We start from the raw sequence: 20,843 nt of genomic DNA on the forward strand, positions 1-20,843 counted from the left end.
AGTAGCAAGCTCCATTTCTCACTGATTCATTATTTTCTTTATCATCTGCTCCTACACACCCATACTGCCCACCCATATGGCAGAGAAGCAGCATTAAGAAAAGGCTGCAATAAAGATTTATTTCAAGTAAACTTAATTCATTTCGTTCTTTTTAAAAATGCAACAATAAAGTTAGATGATGTTTAAAAACAAAGTTTGGAGCCTCAAAATGTATTTTTAAAATCCAGAGTAGCTCCTTGACTTTTCTGATTAACATGTTAAAAACACTAATGATGAAAAAAGATTGCATTTACCGCACATGTTAATTATGATTAACTGGACGGCATAATAAATTGTAGAGTAAAAGCTGTACTGGGTACGTCTGTATACAAGTCTGTTCACAAGTGTAATTAAAATCAGTTAAATAACTCACGTTATTTTAATAATAAATTATTATTCAAATGTAATAAAACCACCTCAATATAAATCTCTTATGAATTATGGACTATTGCTTATGAAGGAAACACTGGAAGGAAATTACTGCATCGTTCTAAATATGTCAGAGAAGCAGTTCTCCCAAAGTAGAGTTACCAATTTTACATCAGTAAAACAAAAAATTTCAACTTTAGCCAATTTTATCAAATCGCCAAACAGTTGCAGCCTTTTAAATGTAAATTCTATACAAGTTAAGTTAATCTACTTATTGAATGGACAAAACATGAGAATAGCATTAAATATAATAGAAAACTGTTTTAAAAGGTTATCAATAAATATTCAAAAAGGAAACAAAGAGAGAGTAAATAAGTAAAATAAAACAAAAGAATTGTGGATGCTGGAAATCTAAAACAAAATCAGAAACAGCTGGAGAAATCAAACAGGTCGGCAGCATCTGTGGAGAAAAAGCAGAGTTACCTTTTCAAGTCCACTTCTTAAGGAAGGTCAATAACTCAAAACATTAATTCTGCTTTCTCTCCACAGATGCTGCCAGACATATTGAGAGTAAGTATTGTTCAAGTTGAATACGGGCAGCAAGTGGCAGGAGAGTGCAAGATTCAATTTAATCTCTGCATATTTAGATTATTTTGATGTAGGTATTCGAAACATAGCTCAGAATTTTCTGATTCCACAAAGGTAATTTAGAAACCATCTACGCAGCAGTCAAAGACTTCAGAAGAACATAGTGAAATAAACAGACTGGTGGTAGATGAAATTTCATGTTGAGATGTATGTGCGCTTACACAGCATGGGAAAAAAAACACATGAATTAGGAGTAAAGACTCAATGAATACAAGACCATAAGAAATAGGGGTGTATGCTATTTGGTCCCTCATATCTGCTCTTCCACTCAATAGTATCATGGCTGATCTGACATTCTTCACATCCATTTTAATGCCCTTTCCCCATAGCCCTTGATTTGCCCATTGATCAAGAATATACAGTTTATAACGCATCATTTTTCCAAACTGAGAGTACAAGTGAGTGTACTATTTTAAAATAGAGGCAACCATGAATGAAGTCGTAAGAAAAGTGTGGAGAAGTATATTTGTACACACCTCAGTTATGACACAATTACAAATACTGGTCTCAGTTTGGACATTTCACAATAGACGGCACATTAAAACTATAGTGACCATACAAGGATAAATTTACCAAAATGATGCAGAAAATAATTTACAGAGCCTATGTTTGAATCATGACAATAAGTTTCAGATCAATTGACTGTACTGACAAATTTTATCAAGGTCACAAACAAGATCCAATGTGACTGCAGCAAAGGTGGAATTTTTCTTCTTTCTGCAGCCATCCTCCAACACTCCTCTGACATGGTCAAAGAATCAATTATAATGGCTCCTTTTCCTCTGTTCCTTAACTACCAACTCCACTCTTCTCCCTAGCAACAGACTAGAGATAATCCAGATTTGTCACATTAGATTCTGAGATGAACATCAGATCGCATGCTCAAGCATCGCTAAGAGAGCCTATTTGTCCATTAAATCACCTGGCTACCCATCTCAGCTCAAAACCTTCACTGCTAAAACCTTCATTCGTACCTTGCTTATCAGCCCTGGCGAGTCACCCACATTCTATGATAAAGTCATAGAGATGTACAGCATGGAAACAGACCCTTCGGTCCAACCCGCCCATGATGACCAGATTTCACAACCCAATCTAGTCCCACCTGCCAGCACTCGACACATATCCCTTCAAACCCTTCCTATTCATATTCCCAGCCAAATGCCTTTTAAATGTTGCAATTGTACCAGCCTCCACTACTTCCCCAGGCAACACATTCCACATACGTACCACCCTCTGCATAAAAGAATTGTCCCGTAGGTCACTTTTATATCTTTTCCCTCTCACCCTAAACCTATGCCCTCAAGTTCTGGACTCCTCAACCCCAGGGAAAAGACTTTGTCTATTTATCCTATCTATGCCCCTCATAATTTTGTAAACCTTTATAAGGTCACCCCTCAGCCTCCGACGCCCCAGGGAAAACAGCCCCAGTCTGTTCAGCCTCTCACCGTAGCTCAAATTCTCCAACCCTGGGAACATCCTTGTAAATCTTTTCTGAACCCTTTCAAGTTTCACAAAGAGACCAGAACTGCATGCAATATTCTAACAGTGTCCTAACCAATGTCCTGTATAGCCGCAATATGACCTCCCAACTCCTGTACTCAATACTCTGACCAGTAAAGGAAAGCATACCAAACGCCTTCTTCACTATCCTATCTACCTGCGACTCCACTTTGAAGGAGCTATGAACCTGCCCTCCAAGGTCCCTTTATTCAGCAACACTCCCTATGACCTTACCATTAAGTGTGTAAGTCCTGCTAAGATTTGCTTTCCCAAAATGCAGCACCTCACATTTATCTGAATTAAACTCCATCTGCCACTTCTCAGCCCACTGGCCCAGCTGATCAAGATCCCCATTGTAATCTGAGGTAACCTTCTTCACTGACAATTACACCTCCAATTTTGGTGTCATCTGCAAACTTACTAACTATACTCTTATGCTCACATCCAAATCATTTATGTAAATAACAAAAAGTAGTGGACCCAGCACCGATCCTTGTGGCACTCCACTGGTCACAGGCCTCCAGTCTGAAAAACAACCCTTCACCACCACCCTCTGTCTTTACCTTTGAGCAAGTTCTGTATCCAAATGACTAGTTCTCTCTGTATTCCATGAGATCTAACCTTGCTAACCAGTCATCTATAAACTTTAGGTCATCCAAAACTCTCCTGACTGTGTCTTAATTCAACACAAGTTCCATTTCCTTACCACCTCTGCGCTCAATGACTTGCACTTGTTTCGGGTGCAGCAACATTAGGACTTTAAAGTTCCTGTTCATGTTTTCATATCCCTCCACAAAGAAAGAGGAACAGTTATGTTGACAGATTATGGAAAAATGTAAAAACAAACGGTTGTGCGTGATTTTAAACTTCCCTTATATTGACTGGGAATCGCCTAGTACAGGGGCTTGGATAAGGGTGAATTTGTTGGGTGTGTCCAGGGCCATTTTATTGAAACGATGTGTGAACAGTCCAGCTAGGTAAGGGACCATACTAGACCTGGCATTGGGGAATGAGCCCGGCCAGGTAATTGAAGTTGCAGTGAGGGAGTATTTCTGGAACAGTGACCATAATTCTGTAAGTTTGAAGCTACATATCGATAAAAACAAGAGTAGTCTTCGGGAGAAAGTATTAAATCGGGGGATGGTTAACTACCACAATATTATGCAGGGACTGAGGAATGTAAATTGGGGGCAGCTGTCTGTCAACCCAGATCTGGCATGTGGGAATCTTTTTAAGGCCAGTTGGTTAGAGTTCAGGACCACAATGTGTCTGTCAAAATGAAGGAGAAGGATAGCAAGATTTGGATGACAAAGAAATTAAGAGCTTAGTCAAAAAGAAAAAGGAGGCATTCGCAAGGTTTAGAAAACTGAAGGCCCTCGAAGAATGCAAAGGAAAAAAAACTCAAACTAGGAATGAAGAAGGGTAAAAGGAGCCACAAAATGTCTTTGGCCAACAGGATTAAGGAAAATCTCAAGGCATTTTATACATTTTTTGGAACAAGTAGGGAGCTAGGGAAAGAGCAGGTCCATTTAAGGCCAAAGGAGGGAATTTATACATGGATCCGGAGAAAGTGGGTGAGATCCTTAATGAACACTTTGCATTGTATTCACAACATGTCAATATAAAAAAGGAAGAGGTCATAGAGATGAACAGCATGGAAATAGGCCCTTCGGTCCAACTCGTCCATGTTGACCACCTCTCTTATGTAAACCTAGTCCCATTTGCAAGCATTTGGCCCATATCTCTCTAAACCCTTCTTATTCATATACACATCCAGATGCCTTTCATTTGTTGTAATTTTACCAGCCTCCACCACTTCCTCTGGCAGCTCATTCCATACACGTACCACCCTCTGCATGAAAAACTGCACCTTTGGTCTCTTTAAGTTTTCTCCTCTAATCTTAAACCTCTGCCCTCTAGTTTCGGACTCCCCCATCCCAACACTAGGTGGCTCCCAGTCAATACAGGGGAAGTTTAAAATCACTTACAATCCTTTGTTTTTACATTTTTCCATAATCTGTCAACATATCCATTCCTCAATATCAGTGAGGGAATATGAAAACAAGAACAGGAATTTTAAAATCCTGATGTTGAGGGACCCGAAACAAATGCAAGTCATTGACCCTATCCATGCCCCTCATGATTCTATAAACCTCTATAAGGTGATCCCTCAGCCTCTGACACTCCAGGGAAAATAGCCCCAGCCTATTCAGCCTTGCCCTAAAGTTCAAACCCTAACCCTGGCAACATCCTTGCAAATCTTTTCTGAACTCTTTCAAGTTTCACAACATCCTTCTTATAGGAGGGAGACCAGGATTGCATGCAATATTCCAAAAGTGGCCAAGCCAATGTCCTGTATAGCCATGACATGACCTTCCAACTCCTATACTCAATGCACTGATCAATAAAGGCAAGCATACCAAATGCCTTCCTCACTATCCTATCTACCTGCGACTCCACTTTCAAGGAACTAGCAACTGGCACTCCAAGGTCTCTTTGTTCAGTAACACTCCCTAGGATCTTACCATTAAGTGTAAAAGTCTTGCTTTGATTTGCCTTTCCAAAATGCAAAGCATTTTAGTAAACAGGTTGCTGGGACCTGATGAGATCTATTCCAGAATGCCAAGAGAGGCAGGCGTGGTAATTGCTGGGGCTTGTACAAAATCTTTGTATTCTCTTCGGTCACAGGAGAAGTCCCAGAGGACTGGAAAATAGCCAACATTGTTCCTTTGTTTAAGAAGGGCAACAGGGATAATCTGAGAAATTGGAGGCCAGCGAGCCTTGCGTCAGCAGTAGGGAAATTATCAAAGAATATTCTTTGGGATTGGATTTACTCACATTTGGAAAAATATGGACATAAGAGATTACCTTTGTGTGGGTAAGGTGTTGCCCATACGGATTTTAGCAAGGCTTTTGGCAAGATCCCTCATGGCAGTCTGATACAAAAGGTGAAGTTATATGGGATCTGTGGTGAGGGACAAGGTGGACACAGAACTGGCGTAGTCATAGAAGGCAGAGTAGCAATGGAAGGATGTTTTTCAGACTGGAGATCTCTGATCAGTGGTGTTCCACAGGGATCAGTGCTGGGACCCCTGTTGCTCATAATAATACACATACACATATAAATAAATGATTTGCAGGAGAATGTAGGTGACTTGATTAGAAGATTTGCAAACACCAAGATTGGGAGAGCTGCAGATAGTGAGGAGGATTGCCAGAGGATACAGCAGGATATAGATAGGCTGGAGACTTTAATTCAGACAAATGCAAAATGATGCATTTTAGGAGATATACAGAAGGCAAGTATACAATAAATGTTTGAACCCTTAGAAGCATTAACATAGAAGGATCCTTGCGTACACAGTTCCCTTCAAGTGGAACCACAAATGGATATGGTGGCATAAATCATATGGTATTCTTGCCTTCATTGGTTAGAACTTTACTGATTCCACTTTTGGAATATTGAGTACTGCTCAGGTCGTCACATTACCAGAAGGATGCAGAGACTCTGGAGAGGGTACAGTAATTGTTTACTAGGATGTTGGCTGGTTTGGAGGGAATTAGCTATGAGGAGCGATTGGACAGAGTTGACTTTTCACCTGAATATGAAAAGGATTAAGGGCTGACAGAAGTTGACAAAATTAAGAGGCATGAATCATGAAGAGCCTTTCTCTCAGGGCAGAAATGTCAATTACTAGGCAACTTAGATTCAAGGTAAAAAGGGGAAAGTTTAAAGGCGATGTTAGAGGCGGTAAGTGCCTTGAATACACTGACAGAAGAATATGGATCGCACAGAAGTAAAAGGTTTTTAGTTTAGAAAGGCATCATGTGTTGGCAGTCTTGATGGGTCGAAGAGCTTGTTCCTGTGCTGTACTATCCTTTGTTCTGTATCAACTCATTAAGCCCTTCATTGATAAGCCCCAATATTGTATTAAGTATGCCATCTGTAAACATTTGAAAATCTCTAATCATAGTATTGCTATTTATAACAAAGCAAACACATGAACGTATGAGTTTGTCATCTAAATCACAAATACGTCAAAGGTACAATATTTCAGATGCAGCAATATTACATTTTACCAAGTAAACTGTGTAAAGATGACTGCTGGGAGTTCAAACTTTAGCACCAACAAAAAACTTTGTGGAAGAAATGTTTGAATAAGTACATCATAATATCAAAAACAATAATCAATATTTTACCTCTTTTTCCAAATAGCAGGCTACTGACTCGGTTTCGTTCAAAAGTGAAACACCACACTTGCCCCTGGAGGAAAAAATACATTTATTTAAGCAAAATTCCAAATAAAGTCACTAAATGTTTCCCGTTACAATAGAAAACATTTAAAACATTCTTGTCAGCAGGTTTCTGCTTCACCACTGCCTATTTAATTGGCAGCTTTTAGAAAAAAAATCTTGATTCTTTACCAGGACTCTACCTCTTTCCTCGATGTTTGTCCTTACTGAAATTAGTTAACATTACATTTAAAAATACCTCCTAGAGTGATAGGAAGCAAATTAATGCCTTCCTCCACTCACACCTGACAAGAAACATGTCAAATTATTCTTACAAGGCAAAATACCAAGTTTTGAAATCAGGGAAATAACAGAAGCTTCATAATCTCTCACATGGCTGTTGCAACATTACCCAAGTCTCACCATTTAAGTTTTTGATGGCTGCAAAATATCAACAAAGTACTGTTTATCATCAGTCTTTTTTTTTATTAGTTCTCTTCACTCGTTCATCAGAGGTATGGCCTCTTTTGTTCTGATGAAAAACCACCAATACAAAACTCGACTCCATAGATCTAACCAGGCTTGCTGAGCGGTTTTAATTTCAGACTGCCAGCTTCCACAGTATTTTGTGAAATGATATAATTTCCACCTCAAGCTCTTAAGTAGCCTTCCATATTCTCTTTTATCCTATCTACTGGCACAGCATGAATTCCACAACTGTGGTCTCAAGCTAAAAATCTATCACGTGAAGGATTCTAAGGACCTTAGGACTGTATAGTCTTTATTCTTTCTGACAATGCCAGAACACAGTTCCTTTACAATTTATTGCCTGTGTGCGCGTGTGAGCGTACGCGTGTATGTACATATGTCCAGGAACTACATTGACTACTTTTATTGTGCATGATCAAGGAACTATGAAATGGGGTCAGTCAAGTCCCCTCACTCCATTGGTCGCAACAAATATTTTTATTAAGCTTACAGCTATCACTCTTCTTACACAACATTGCAGCTGACTCTTTACTTTTGATTAGTTTAATGTTTTCGTGAACATACATAACACACACACACACGCACAAACAAACATAGACAATAAATTGTAAAGGAACTGTGTGTCTGGCATTGACAAAGAATAAAGACTATACAGTCCTGATTTCCTTAGAATCCTTCAGATGTTACATTTTTATCCTGAGATCACAGTTGTATAATTGTTGACTTGCATCATCTGCTGAAGTTTGCAGATAACCTAGAGAGAATCTTTGAGGAGAAAGTGAGGTCTGCAGATGCTGGAGATCAGAGCTGAAAATGTGTTGATCACCCTCACCTTGACCTCTTTCCACCTATCACATTTCCGACGCCCCTCCCCCAAGTCCCTCCTCCCTACCTTTTATCTTAGCCTGCTGGACAAACTTTCCTCATTCCTGAAGAAGGGCTTATGCCCGAAACGTTGATTCTCCTGTTCCCTGGATGCTGCCTGACCTGCTGCACTTTTCCAGCAACACATTTTCAGCGATAACCTAGAGAGTCAAGGTTGCTTGCCCAATTTGCTTTTTCATTGTACTATCTACTTAGATGAGAATGAACAAGGAGGTAGAAACTTTCAGTCCTTCCTCTTAACAATGGATTTTCTTTCTCTCCCTCTGCTGTTAATTTGCAAGCCTGGCTCCATTCTCTTTCCAAGCTGAATAGCTGCACACAAACTTTGATGTATATCTACACACATGCTGAACAAGCTGAATTTAAACAGGAGATGCAAAATTCTTAACACTGACTCAGTTGTCTGATTTCAAATGTTTTAGATAAAATAAATGGTGTCCTAGACTTCCTTCAATCTGTAGTCAGATAATCACAGCAGCCATTTTAGGCATTCTTAGATATTGAAGCTCAGATGAAACAAGTTGAAAATTTACACTGCATATTTTACCACTATCATGGCAGATGTCATTACAATTGAGCCTAATTCCTTTTCAGCCACAAACATACACTTTCCAGAAATAATCACTGGATAACAGAGCAGGAGCTTTGCCAGTAGTTTCCTATCTCTAACCTAGGAATTCTGAACCCAATTGTGGTGTACCATTGAGGCAGTGATTGGAATCAACTACCTCAACCTGAGATTAAAACTAGGTGGCTATGATCCATCAGCCTTAGCTTATTCACTCCTCTAAACCAGAAGGATCCGAATTCAACCCTACTCCACAACTCAAGCACATAATCTGGATAGGCATTTCAATGCATTACTAACATATTTCTGCAGTATGTGCAGTGCAATCTTTAAAACAAAACATTAAACTTAAGTATCATTAACTCTTGTGGATATAAATGATGATATTGTTTGAAATAAAACGATGGAATTCTCCCAGTATCTTGACCAACAATCATGCCTCAAACAATATAACAATGGTCACCCATACCCATACAGTTCTGCAAAGAGATCTTTACCTCAGGGACTAATGCTGAATCACTGTTGAATTTTTCCCCTTTTGTAGAGTAGAAACACTAATGCCAATTGCATAGTGCTTATTATTAAGTCAGATTAGGTTAGCTAATGTGGGTCAGGTAAAAGTTACCAGAGCCACATACCCCATTAGGTTACTAGGCCACCATAGACCTAAAATACAATGAGTTACCATTTAAGGACAGTAGATGAAGTATGTTTCTTTTTCAATACCATCTACAAAATACACTGCAGCAACTCACCAATATTTCTCAACAGCACTTTCCAAACCAGTGGTCTCTACCAGCTCGAAGTGGTCTCCACCAGCTACAAACAGCACATGCATGGAAACACAAAAACATTGCATGATTCCCTCTAGCTTCCTCACAATTCCGATTTACTTGGATATCCCAATCAAAATCCTGTGTGCTTACCTCACAAATTTGGGTGCACCTATACCACATGGACTGTAGTGGTTTGAGATGCCAGTTCATCACTACTGTTTCAAGGACAATTAGGAATGCGCAATATATTCTGGCCTTGATAGCAACATTAGTATCATATGAATTAACTTTAAAAATCAGATGGATAAATAATATCTGGTCTGCCTGTTCATGTGAGTATAAATGAATCCACGGAGGCTTTCCTTTAATTTAGAAAAGCCTCTCTGGGTTCTGGACAACATTCTTCCTTCAACCAACACTACATCAGCTTTAAGTGTTCATTCATTTCATTTCTTGCTGTAGATGCTTACTGCATATAAAATGTTCACCATATTAGGATATAATGAATAGGAGACAGAGGGGACTATGTTGAGCCTGCACCTTCAGTAAAATCATGCCAGAACCTTTACTCCAACTCCACATTCACGCAATATCCCTATAACCCTTAATTCAATTAGTACACAAAAGTCTATCAACATCTTAAATATACTCAACAACTAAACCACAGAGCTCTCTACTATCAGGATTATTATACATTCACAGTCTTCTGAATGGACAAACCTCTTGCCTCAATCCTAAGTAGCAAACAGAGGCTGTGAACGGACGTATAACTTCTGCAGCTGAGGAAGCATTTTTTTCATTACCTTCCTAGTCAAGCTCGCTAAGGCTTTTGTGTGTTTCAATCAGATCACTGTTCATTCTTCTAAACTCCAGGAAATACAGACTTAGTCTACTCTGAACTTTTGTTGCACTCTCTGTATGGCATATACATCTTTTCTTTGGTAAGGAAACAAACTGCCATCACCATTCTGGGTGTGGCTGCACTAATGCCCTTCATAACTCCAGTAAGAATTCATTACTTCTCTCTAATCTGTTTGTAATAACAAGCTAACGTTATTAGTCTTCTTAACTTCTTGCTATACCTGCATGTTAACTTTCTGTCATTTATGTGTAAGGATATACAAGTCCTTCTCAGTGTACAGTATAAAATTCCCAGTCTCTCACCACTCAAAAATTTTCCTGTCAAAGTGAATAACTTCACACTTTGCCACTTCATTTTCCATTTGTCATATTTTGGCCCACTCACTCAAACTATTTCTCTCTACAATCTCCTCACCACTTACTTTCTCACCTAACTCTGTATTGTCCATAAACTCAGAAGAGAGGACCAACTGCAACAAACCAAAGTTATTCTATTGCAGAAATAACAGAAACTGCACTACAAAATTCATAAATAGCTGAATATTTTGGAATGGCTTAATTAGGGATTTTTATTTCATTTTGGTTTCCCATTACAGCATCAGTGAGCTCAAAAGGTCCATATTCTCACCAAGGCTCTTGTGTTTATTTATCATATAGGTTTAATTTAGTAAAATGTCCTCAGACATTAAATGCAGAGCAAATAGGAAAGATGATTGCACACAGTCAAAACTTATACGGTGAGGAAAATGTCAAAGCCAGAGAATAAAGTAGCAAGTGAAGACGTTTAGGGTGAGAACTAGATGGTGGGACGAAAATATTAAAAGACTTGTCGCATGAGGATAATGTGCAAAAAAAGCAGGATGAGAGGACCACAGTACAGTAAGATGGTGCAGAGCTAAGAGATGGGGGGGAGAAAGCAACAAGAACTTCAAAAATCAATGCATTGAGGTACAAAGGTTGCGTGAGGACAGCTACGTGTCAAGTGAACAGAATCTGTGGTGGACTGGATGTGGACAATTTTGAACAAGGTGGAGTTTGCATAGAGTAGAATGAGGGAGGACAACAGTGAGTAAGAGAGTGGGGGTGGAACTGAAGTAACAAAGACAAGGTGGATGTGAAACAGAAGAGAGTCAGGTTGGGGAACAGGAGATGGAAACAGAACTAATATTAAGCTTAATGAATAATAGAAAATGAGATTTAAAACTTCATTTAAGGTCAAACAATTAACTGAGATTTGCAACTTCTGGATCAAACTGAACAGATAGAGTGAAGGGAGTGTTTTGAAGGATATTTACTGGAAAGAATATTCCACATTAAATATCATGTCTGATAAACTGTCCACAACAGAGATAGACATGGAATTGCAAGTGTTGTGAGTACCAAGAGGCAATATATAAAAAAAACTGTATGATGGAATTAATGGAGTGGAGGAGTTGCTGGAGACAGACTGACTACATGGGACAGAGAAGAGTAGGACTGAGCAACCAAAATGAATTAAAAGCAGATGAGGGGATGCATAAGGGAACACATTGAAGTGATTGCCTACATCAAATGTCATGAATTATCATTACAAACAAGAAATGATGTGCCACAGTTCTAGTCACAGAATATGATATCACTGAATATTTTGACTAAGATAGTCTTGGTGTTCACATTATGACTGAAGCAGTAAGTGACTAAATTAGTAAATAGGTGGTAAAGTAATAAGACAAGCAGAAATATTTGACATTTTCATATTTTATTTTCCCTTAGATGTTTGTTTCAGAGATGCCTTCGCTACTGCCTCTGAACCTATAGGGCCAGTATGAATTCCATTTCAGGCAACAGATGATGCAGTCAATAAGTTAGTCCAACAGGTTGACATCAACTTGCAAATCCTTTTAATACACCCCTAGCAGGAATAACAGCCAGAGCTTTCTGGTCAGCCATGATTCACATGGACTGACTTCCCACAATTTATCGGTTCTAGTGACAGACTTGGAACCCATTACAGAAAAACTAGTTTGGAAACTGACTTAAGTATGTGCTACAAAGCCCAGGAAAATAAAAGACGAATAATGTTTATTGTAGTTCTATATACTGGGGGGAGAAAGCAACTCTAAATATTGAGCAGCTTTATCCCTGCATTAGTTTTCAGCATTTGAAGGTTTGAACTGAAGACTTACAAAAGCAGGTGATCTAAAACCAACAAACAAGCAGACCTTGGAACACAAGAGAAAAGAAAGTAATTTTAGACAAACAGTGGATTAACTATTCTATGGGTAAATTAATCATATTCTATTTAATTGTGAAAGTAGGCATGTCTTTTATGCAGAAGGATACAAAGCTGGATGTATGTTTGCTCACTGAGCTGGAAGGTTTATTTTCAGACGTTTCGTCACGATAGTAGGTATCATCATCAGTGGGCCTCCGGTGAAGCACTGGTCGTATGGCCCGCATTTTGTGCTTAGGTTTCCTTGGGTTGGTGATGTCATTCTGGTAGTGATGTAATTTCCTGTTTTCTTACCTCAAGGGGTGGTGAATGGGATCCAAGTCAATGTGTTTGTTGATAGAGTTCCAGTTGGAATGCCAAGCTTCTAGGAATTCTCGCATGTGTCTCGGTTTGGCTTGTCCTAGGATAGATGTGTTGTCCCAGTCGAAGTCTTGTCCCTCCTCATCTGTATGTAAAGATACTAGTGAGAGTTGGTCATGTCTTTTTGTGGCTAGTTTTCTGCCTGTTTGTCCAATGTAGTGTTTGTTACAATTCTTGCAAGGTATTTTGTAAATGACATTAGTTTTGCTGTTGTCTGTACAGGGTCTTTCAAGTTCATTAGCTGCTGTTTTAGTGTGTTGGTGGGTTTGTGGGCTACCATGGCGCCAAGGGGTCTGAGTAGTCTGGCAGTCACTTCCGAAGTGTCTTTGATATAGAGGAGAGTGGCTAGGGTTTCTGGACGTATTTTGTCTGCTTTTTGGGTTTGTTGCTCAGAAATCTGTGGACTGTGTTCATGGGTACCCATTCTTTTTAAACACACTGTATACGTGATTTTCCTCTGCTCTTCGTAGTTCCTCTGGGCTGCAGTGTGCGGTGGCTCATTGAAATAATGTTCTAATGCAGCTCGGTTTGTGGGTGTTGGGATGATTGTCTCTGTAGTTCAATATTTGCTCTGTATGTGTTATTTTCCTGTACACGCTGGTTTGAAGGTTCCCATTGGCTGTTCACTCTACTGCAACATCTAGGAATGGCAGTTTGGTGCTGTTTATCTCTACTTTAGTGAATTTTATGCCAGTAAGGGTATTGTTGATGGTCTTGAAGGTTTCCTCTAATTTTCTTGCATTTAGTGATGGCAAAGGTGTCATCCACGTAGCAGACCCAAAGTTTGGGCTGGATGGTTGGCAGAGCTGTTTGTTTAAGTCAGCCAAGGCAGGAATTGAATCAGAGTCCCTAGCTTTGTGAGACAGCAGTGCTACCTACTGAGCTACCATTTAAACAAGTACACTATCAATGCCTGTAACATCAAGACAAAACCTTTAATAACTGAATGTTTGATATACATGTACATGCATAGTTTTGTATATATAAAAAAGATTCATTAGCATTTTTGACGTAGAATCTTCATTCTAGAGGAATGTGAATTAACTAAGTCCACAATTAAAGTAAGCTGCAACACGTGACACAAAGGCCTGTTCTTTTCATTAGCCATACCGTCATTATTTTCAGTGTAAAAGTAAGTTACACATGGGTACTTTGTGGAATCCCCAAAATAGCACATTCCAAAGGGACTGTCCAGGAAACTGAACTTTCTGCTGGGAAACTGTCACCTTCAGCAATGTGACATTCCTTTACACTGTATGAAATCTCAAGCGAAGATAACACAAAGGATTGGTACGCAAGATGTCGAACCCTGCAAATTCAGAGCAAAGAATTCCGAACAATTCTGAATATATCACTGAAACCCATCAAGCTTCAATTTGGTCTAAATTATTTACTGCAAAAATGCAATGATTTCTGATGAAGGAACATCAAGACCACTAATCTCAAATATGCAGTTGATCTGTTTCAATGTTCAACCCTTCATTTTTTATTTGTAGAGTCACAAAACTTAAAAGGAGCATTGAGTGAAACCTAATTGCTCTTGCAAAGTGTTAGTATTGGTTCAATGGGCCAAGTGGCCTCTACTGTTCTCTAAACATGCCATGAGATATTCTGTGGTAAAAACAATGATTGCAGATGCTGGAAACCAGATTCTGGATTAGAGTGGTGCTGGAAAAGCACAGCAGTTCAGGCAGCATCCGAGGAGCAGGAAAATCGACGTTTCGGGCAAAAGCCCTTCATCAGGACCACTCTAATCCATGAGATATTCTATGAAACACTATGAAAGCAGACTTGAAGGGAAGAGAGGGAGAGGATTTGAGGGAAGATGACCATTAAATAATATGGCACCCTGTAAGGAAGTTGAGTAATCAACAGTTTAAAAAAAAATTAAAAAGATTATTCACATGCAAACAACAAAATTGAAAGATCAGAGAAGAATTCTGAAAAAACTTTGGGAATACATGTACTGTGAAAAAGTTGAATTTTATCAACCACTTTTGGTTGATAAAAATCAACCAAGCATACATGTAAACTCCTCAAGATCATTACTATAAAAGTCAACATCATGACTTTTATCAACCATAATGATGTTGACTTTTACAGTAATGATTCTGAGGAGTTTACATGTATAAGTTTACATATATAATATTACAAAGCACATACATTTCATGGAATGCAAATACATGCCACAACAAATTATCTGCTAAACTTAACATTGAAACCCTTCTAAACTATTCTAAATCACTATCTGAATCATCAAATAATACAGCCAATAGAATGACTAGATCCCCTACAGTGTAGAAACCGGCCATTTGGCGCAGCAAGTCCACTCCGACCCTCCAAAGAGTAACTCACCCAGACCCATTTCCCTACACTTACCCCTGACTAATGCACTATCACTATGGGCAATTTAGCATCGCCAATTCACCTGACCTGCACATCTTTGGCTGTGGAAGGAACCTGGAGCACCCGGAGGAAACCCATGCAAACACGGGGAGAATGTGCAAACTCCACACAGATAGTTGCCCGAGGCAGAAATCAAACCTGGGCCCCTGATGCTGTGAGGCAGCAGTGCTAACCACTGAGTCACCATGTTTCCCCATCATCTCACAGATCTTCCTCAGTTTTATTTATTCTGCAATTGTTCTTGGTACTGTCAAGTGCATGCCATATTCCATATGTTACAATTTATTTTTCCCTAATATCAGGATCAAGTTCATTTCATAGATCTATAATCCAGTCGCACAATTCTGCTAGTGAGGGTGCTTGCCTATTTCTACATTTATCGAACACTTTCAAACATCCAATTGTTTCATATCTTTGAGAAACTGTCCTCGAGAGGGCGATTAATAAACAACATTCTCAAGATCACTGGGTATAACTGCCATGTTGGTGTTGGTTGTTCTCACATCATAGACTATATTGTTAACATGGCGTGATCTGAACATGAACTGGATGAGCAAACCTCTCACTTCCTTAAGTCCTTTTAGTCTCAAAATCCACATTTTGATCCATTTCTTGAACTAGCCATCATCAATCCTGCATCTCTCATAAGCATGGATGACAATGCCAGTCTGAACTTACTCTTTAGTGAAGATTTGCATATAAGTATGGCTGTTGGTTTTAATTTTATGCTAAGGGTCACACAAGATGAAAAAAACATCAATTGTGCATTTTTGTTGCTTTACAAGGATGTTTTCTTTAACCAATTTTGATTGGGGTCTTGTTTATTGGAATGTCAAAGTTCCTGGATGTTTTATCCATATTTCACTGCAGACTAATCAATACATTTCTTCTCTATCGGATGAGAATGCATGGAATTTGATGACTTTATTGTTGAGTTCATAGGACAGAATCATAGAATCACAGAATCACAGAATCCTACCATACCGAAGGCCATTCGGCCCATCCAGTCCACACTGAAGAACATCCCACTCTGATCCACCCCTCCAACCCTATCCTTGTAGTCTGCATATCCCATGGCCAATCCACCTAATCTGCACATCCTTTGACAGTGGGAGGAAATCGGAGCACCCACAGGAAGCCCACGCAGACAAGGGGAGAATATGCAAACTCCACACAGATAATCACCTGAGTCCCGGCGCTGTGAGGCAGCGGTGTTAACCACTGAGACAACACTGAAGGCGCTACAGGAATAAAAGCTGTTTTATTAAGATTAGATTAGATTCTGTACATTGTGGAAACAGGCCCTTCGGCCCAACCAGTCCACACTGACCCTCCGAAGAGTAACCCATCCAGACCCATTTCCCTCTGACTAAAGCACCTGACACTATGGACAATTTAGAATGGCCAATTCACCTGACCCGCACGTCTTTGTGACTGTGGGAGGAAACTGGAATACCTGGAGGAAACCCACACAGACAATGTGCAAACTCCACACAGACAGTTGCCTGAGGCTGGAATCGAACCTAGGACCCTGGTGCTGTGAGGCAGCAGCACTACCCACTGAGCCACCGTGCCGCCCCTTTGTCTTATAATTTAGTATAGAAAACTATCCCATGATCTCAGGAAATTAAAAATGATCAGACATTAAACTGTTGTGAGCATTAGGATGGGTGATCAAAAGCATGATTAAAAAACAAGTTTCAGGAAGATTACAAAGTAGAATCAAGGTTTTACATGAACCAACATCATAGAAAACAATTCTACAGCAATCAAACCGAAGGCCTTACAAAACCTCTTCAAATCACATTTAGTTCAGAATTTAGTTTCAGTTACTAAGCCACAGGCAGATAACCCTATATTTAACTTAGATGAAATCTCAGATTATCCTTATAACTGCTGTGGAAAAATGAGAAGCTTAAATTTTACAGCTCAGAAATAAATTAATTTGGACGTAGGGGCAGGGAGACTAAATATAGATGGGGTAAACCCAGATTATTACTTCAAAAAGAAATGAAGTTTGAACCAGAGGACACAAACGAAAATTATGAATAATACCAAACAGACAATTATAATCCCAAACATCAGTCCTAATCTTACGTTTCATATCAGTTCTAAAGTAATTTCAACACTCCCCAGGAAAGGAACTGGTGTAAAAGTTGTGCAGGAGACATCATTCATTACATTCATTAAGTTATCTGGAAAAGTTGATTTAGTTTGTCCATGATAGTGAAACTTAAAAAAATCCTAAAATTATATACAAGTCTTGACATTTTCAAATCTGCAAAATTTCTCTAACCATTATCCCCTTCAATTTTATTTGGACAGAAACATGTCACAGAATGAGTTGGACAATAAGCATGAACTGGACAAATGAAAGATTGAAATAAACTAGGTTAACCGCGAGGGTCAGACATAATTGTCCAACTTCATACATTTGCCTTTCACATGAAAAACATTTCATGCACCGTACCTACATTCAAGAAAAGCAAATTCTGAGACACTTATAAAGCAAGTAACGTTTACATGTTTCTGAATTACTCTTCTTATGCCAGCAGCACAAGGCCTCACTGAAAAGTTGCTATCAGAACGAGTCTGTCAAATAGCACAGAGCTGTGTTATCCATTATCTGAGTTATAATTTGAGGTCATTTGAATTGTAAAGACGTCACTGTTCAAGAAAATCATGTGCTAATCTAAATGCAGCAGAAATTGCATTACTGCAATTATATAAAATATTTTTTATGCACCAGCACCTGTTGACATCAATATCACATTCCACCAACAGTATGGCTTCAAGGAGCCCTGGATAAACTTGAATTAATGGGTATCGGGGGCAAACTCTCCACTGTTGGAGTCATACCTGGCACATAGGAAGATAGTTGTGGTTGTTGGAGGTTAGTCATTGAAGCTCCAGGATATCTCTTTCAGAGTTCCTTAGAGTACTGTACTAGGCCCCACCATCGTTAGTTAATCCATCAATGACCTGCCTTCCAACATAAGATCATAAGTGGGTATGTTCACCATAGACTGCACAATATTCAGCACGTTCATGACTCAAGATACTGAAGCAGCCAATATTCAAATACAATAGGACCTGGACAGTATCCAGGCTTGAGTTGAAAAGTGGCAAGTAATATTTGCACCACACAAATGGCAGGCAATGATCACCTCCAATAAGAGACGATTTAACCACCACTCTTTGACATTCAACAGTATTATCATCGCTGAACCCCCACAATCAACATCATGGGGGTTTTCATTGATCAGAAATTCAACTGGACTCGCCATATAAATACAACAGCTGCAAGAGCAGGTCAGAAGTTAAGAATACTGCAGAAAAATCTCACCTCCTGACACTCCATAGCCTGTCCACCATATTCAAAGGCACAAGTCAAGAGTGTGAAGGAATATTCGCCACTTGCTTGCATAGGTACAGCTCTAACAACACTCAAGCTTGACTTCATCCAGGTCAAAGCTGACCACTTGATTGATACCACATCCACCCACACACTACTGCTACTAAGGTATTATGTACAAGATGCATTGCAGAATTTCACCAGAGATCCTAAGACAGCATCTTCAAAAGCCATGACTGCTTCCACCTACAGCAGCAGATACATGGGAACGCCATGTATCTGCAAGTGCTCCTCCAAGACACCCACCATCCTGACTTGGAAATATATTGCTGTTCCTTCACTGTCACTTGGTAAAAATCCTGCAATTCCCTCTCTAAGGGAATTGGGGGTCAACCTACAGCATGCAGACGACAGTGGTTGAAGAAGGCAGATTCCTTCAGGACTCCCAGCCTGTGACCTGCTGTTATAGCCACTGCATTCATATAAGTTCAGTTTCTGGCAACTTTCAGAATATTGATAGTTGGTCTTCAGTGACGGTAATGCCTTTGAAAGACATTAGATAATGGTTAAATTCTCTCTTTTTGGAGATGATCGGTGCTTGGCATTTGTTGGCAAGAATGTTACTTGCCACTTTTCAGCACAAGCCTGAATATTGTGCAGGCTTGCTGCATTTGGACATGGACTGCTTCAGTATCTGAGAAATCGCAAATGGTGCTGAACATTGTGCTCAGCTGGCTTGACTGGCTCATTTCTAACACAGAATAATGCCAACAGCATGAGTTCAATTTGCACACTGGCTGAGATTACAATGAAGGACCCTCCCTCTCAACCTTTTTCCTGCAACCCCTGTGGCATTGTGACCTTCATATTAAGTCACTATCAGTCATCTCTCTCTAATGACAGAGAAGCCCTAAGGTCTGGTAGGACAGTGGCAAATTTACCTTTACACCCACTTCTGAGCTCATAATGGTAGCAAGGTTGAAGCAGTAACTGAAGGTGGTTGAGCTGAGGACACTACCCTGAGGAATTCTATCACTCACAGAGCACTGCAGAATAATTTGATGAAAAGCTTTAGGCAGGAGAAGAAAGTGAAGTGTGAAATTGTGGCAAATTTTATACATTCACTGACAATTAAAAGATACAGCAGAAATCAACAAGGACACTGGGTTGGGCAAATCTAATCATGCTGTTTAATAAATGCAAATGCACAGACATGCCAAAGGTGGCATCAAAGCTTTACCATTTTGTTTTCTTTGGCTTAGTATTTCTTCGGCAATAAATGCTTAATTTTGTGTCTCCATGTAATATTCAGAGTTGCAAACTTAAATAGGAGAAACAGTATGCAAAAAATCCATACAGATTTTCAGCACTGATAAAACATTGAGTATAGTAGCAAAGCCACAAGTTCCTGCATAATAATTGAGAACCGACTTAAAATTTAATAAAAACCGAAAGAAGTGTGGATGCTGTCACAGTCACAAACAAAAACAGAAATTACTGGAGAAGCTCGGCAGGTCTGGCAGCACCTGTAAAGAGAAATCAGATTTAAACTAAAACTGGTTCTGAGGAATGGTCACCAAACCCAAAACATTAACTCTGATTTCCCTTCACAGATGTTGCCAAACTTGCTGAGCTTTTCCAACAATTTCTGTTTTTATTCCTGGTTTAAAATTTATCGGTTTTCATAAAAAAGCTCGAATCATCATCCTACAAGCAGATAACAAATTTTTCAAAAATTTTCAAGAAACCGAAAGACTTGTGCAAGCAAACATCCCCAACTTTCCCCCTTCTAACATACTTAAGCAGCTCTACTGATCTTGCACTTTTAGACAAATGGAATTTGTACAGCGAGTCAAATTGGAAAGGGAAGTCCCCAATATTCTCACAAGCCTGACTACATACTTATGCGCAAGCAACAGAATGTGGAACCTTTCTGTTGTCAAATGGACAGTGTATGCAGGATAAAAAAGTTGGAAGGCAGTCACACTACTTTGATTACAGACTTCCACAGCTTAAATTTTCATTTGATCTTTACTTTATCCTGTCAATTTAATGAAGAGGTTTCCCATATTGTATCTTTAACTGCAATGTAAGTTCAGAAGAAACATTCAATGGCAATTTATCCTTAGAATGAATTCTTAG

General features: G+C 39.3%; 1 protein-coding gene across 2 annotated transcripts in view; it reads right to left on the reverse strand.

The window, feature by feature from the left end:
- The window catches only part of LOC122552771 (metastasis-associated protein MTA3-like), a 168,216-nt gene that overhangs the window by 89,058 nt on the left and 58,315 nt on the right, over window positions 1-20,843 (reverse strand). For both annotated transcript variants that reach the window (XM_043695692.1, XM_043695693.1), the window contains one exon: window positions 6,757-6,820. In XM_043695692.1, coding sequence (XP_043551627.1) covers window positions 6,757-6,820 — 64 coding nt within the window. The remainder of the gene's footprint in view (window positions 1-6,756; window positions 6,821-20,843) is intronic.

This window comes from Chiloscyllium plagiosum, chromosome 9 (assembly GCF_004010195.1).
Source record: "Chiloscyllium plagiosum isolate BGI_BamShark_2017 chromosome 9, ASM401019v2, whole genome shotgun sequence".
Classification (NCBI taxonomy): domain Eukaryota; kingdom Metazoa; phylum Chordata; class Chondrichthyes; order Orectolobiformes; family Hemiscylliidae; genus Chiloscyllium; species Chiloscyllium plagiosum.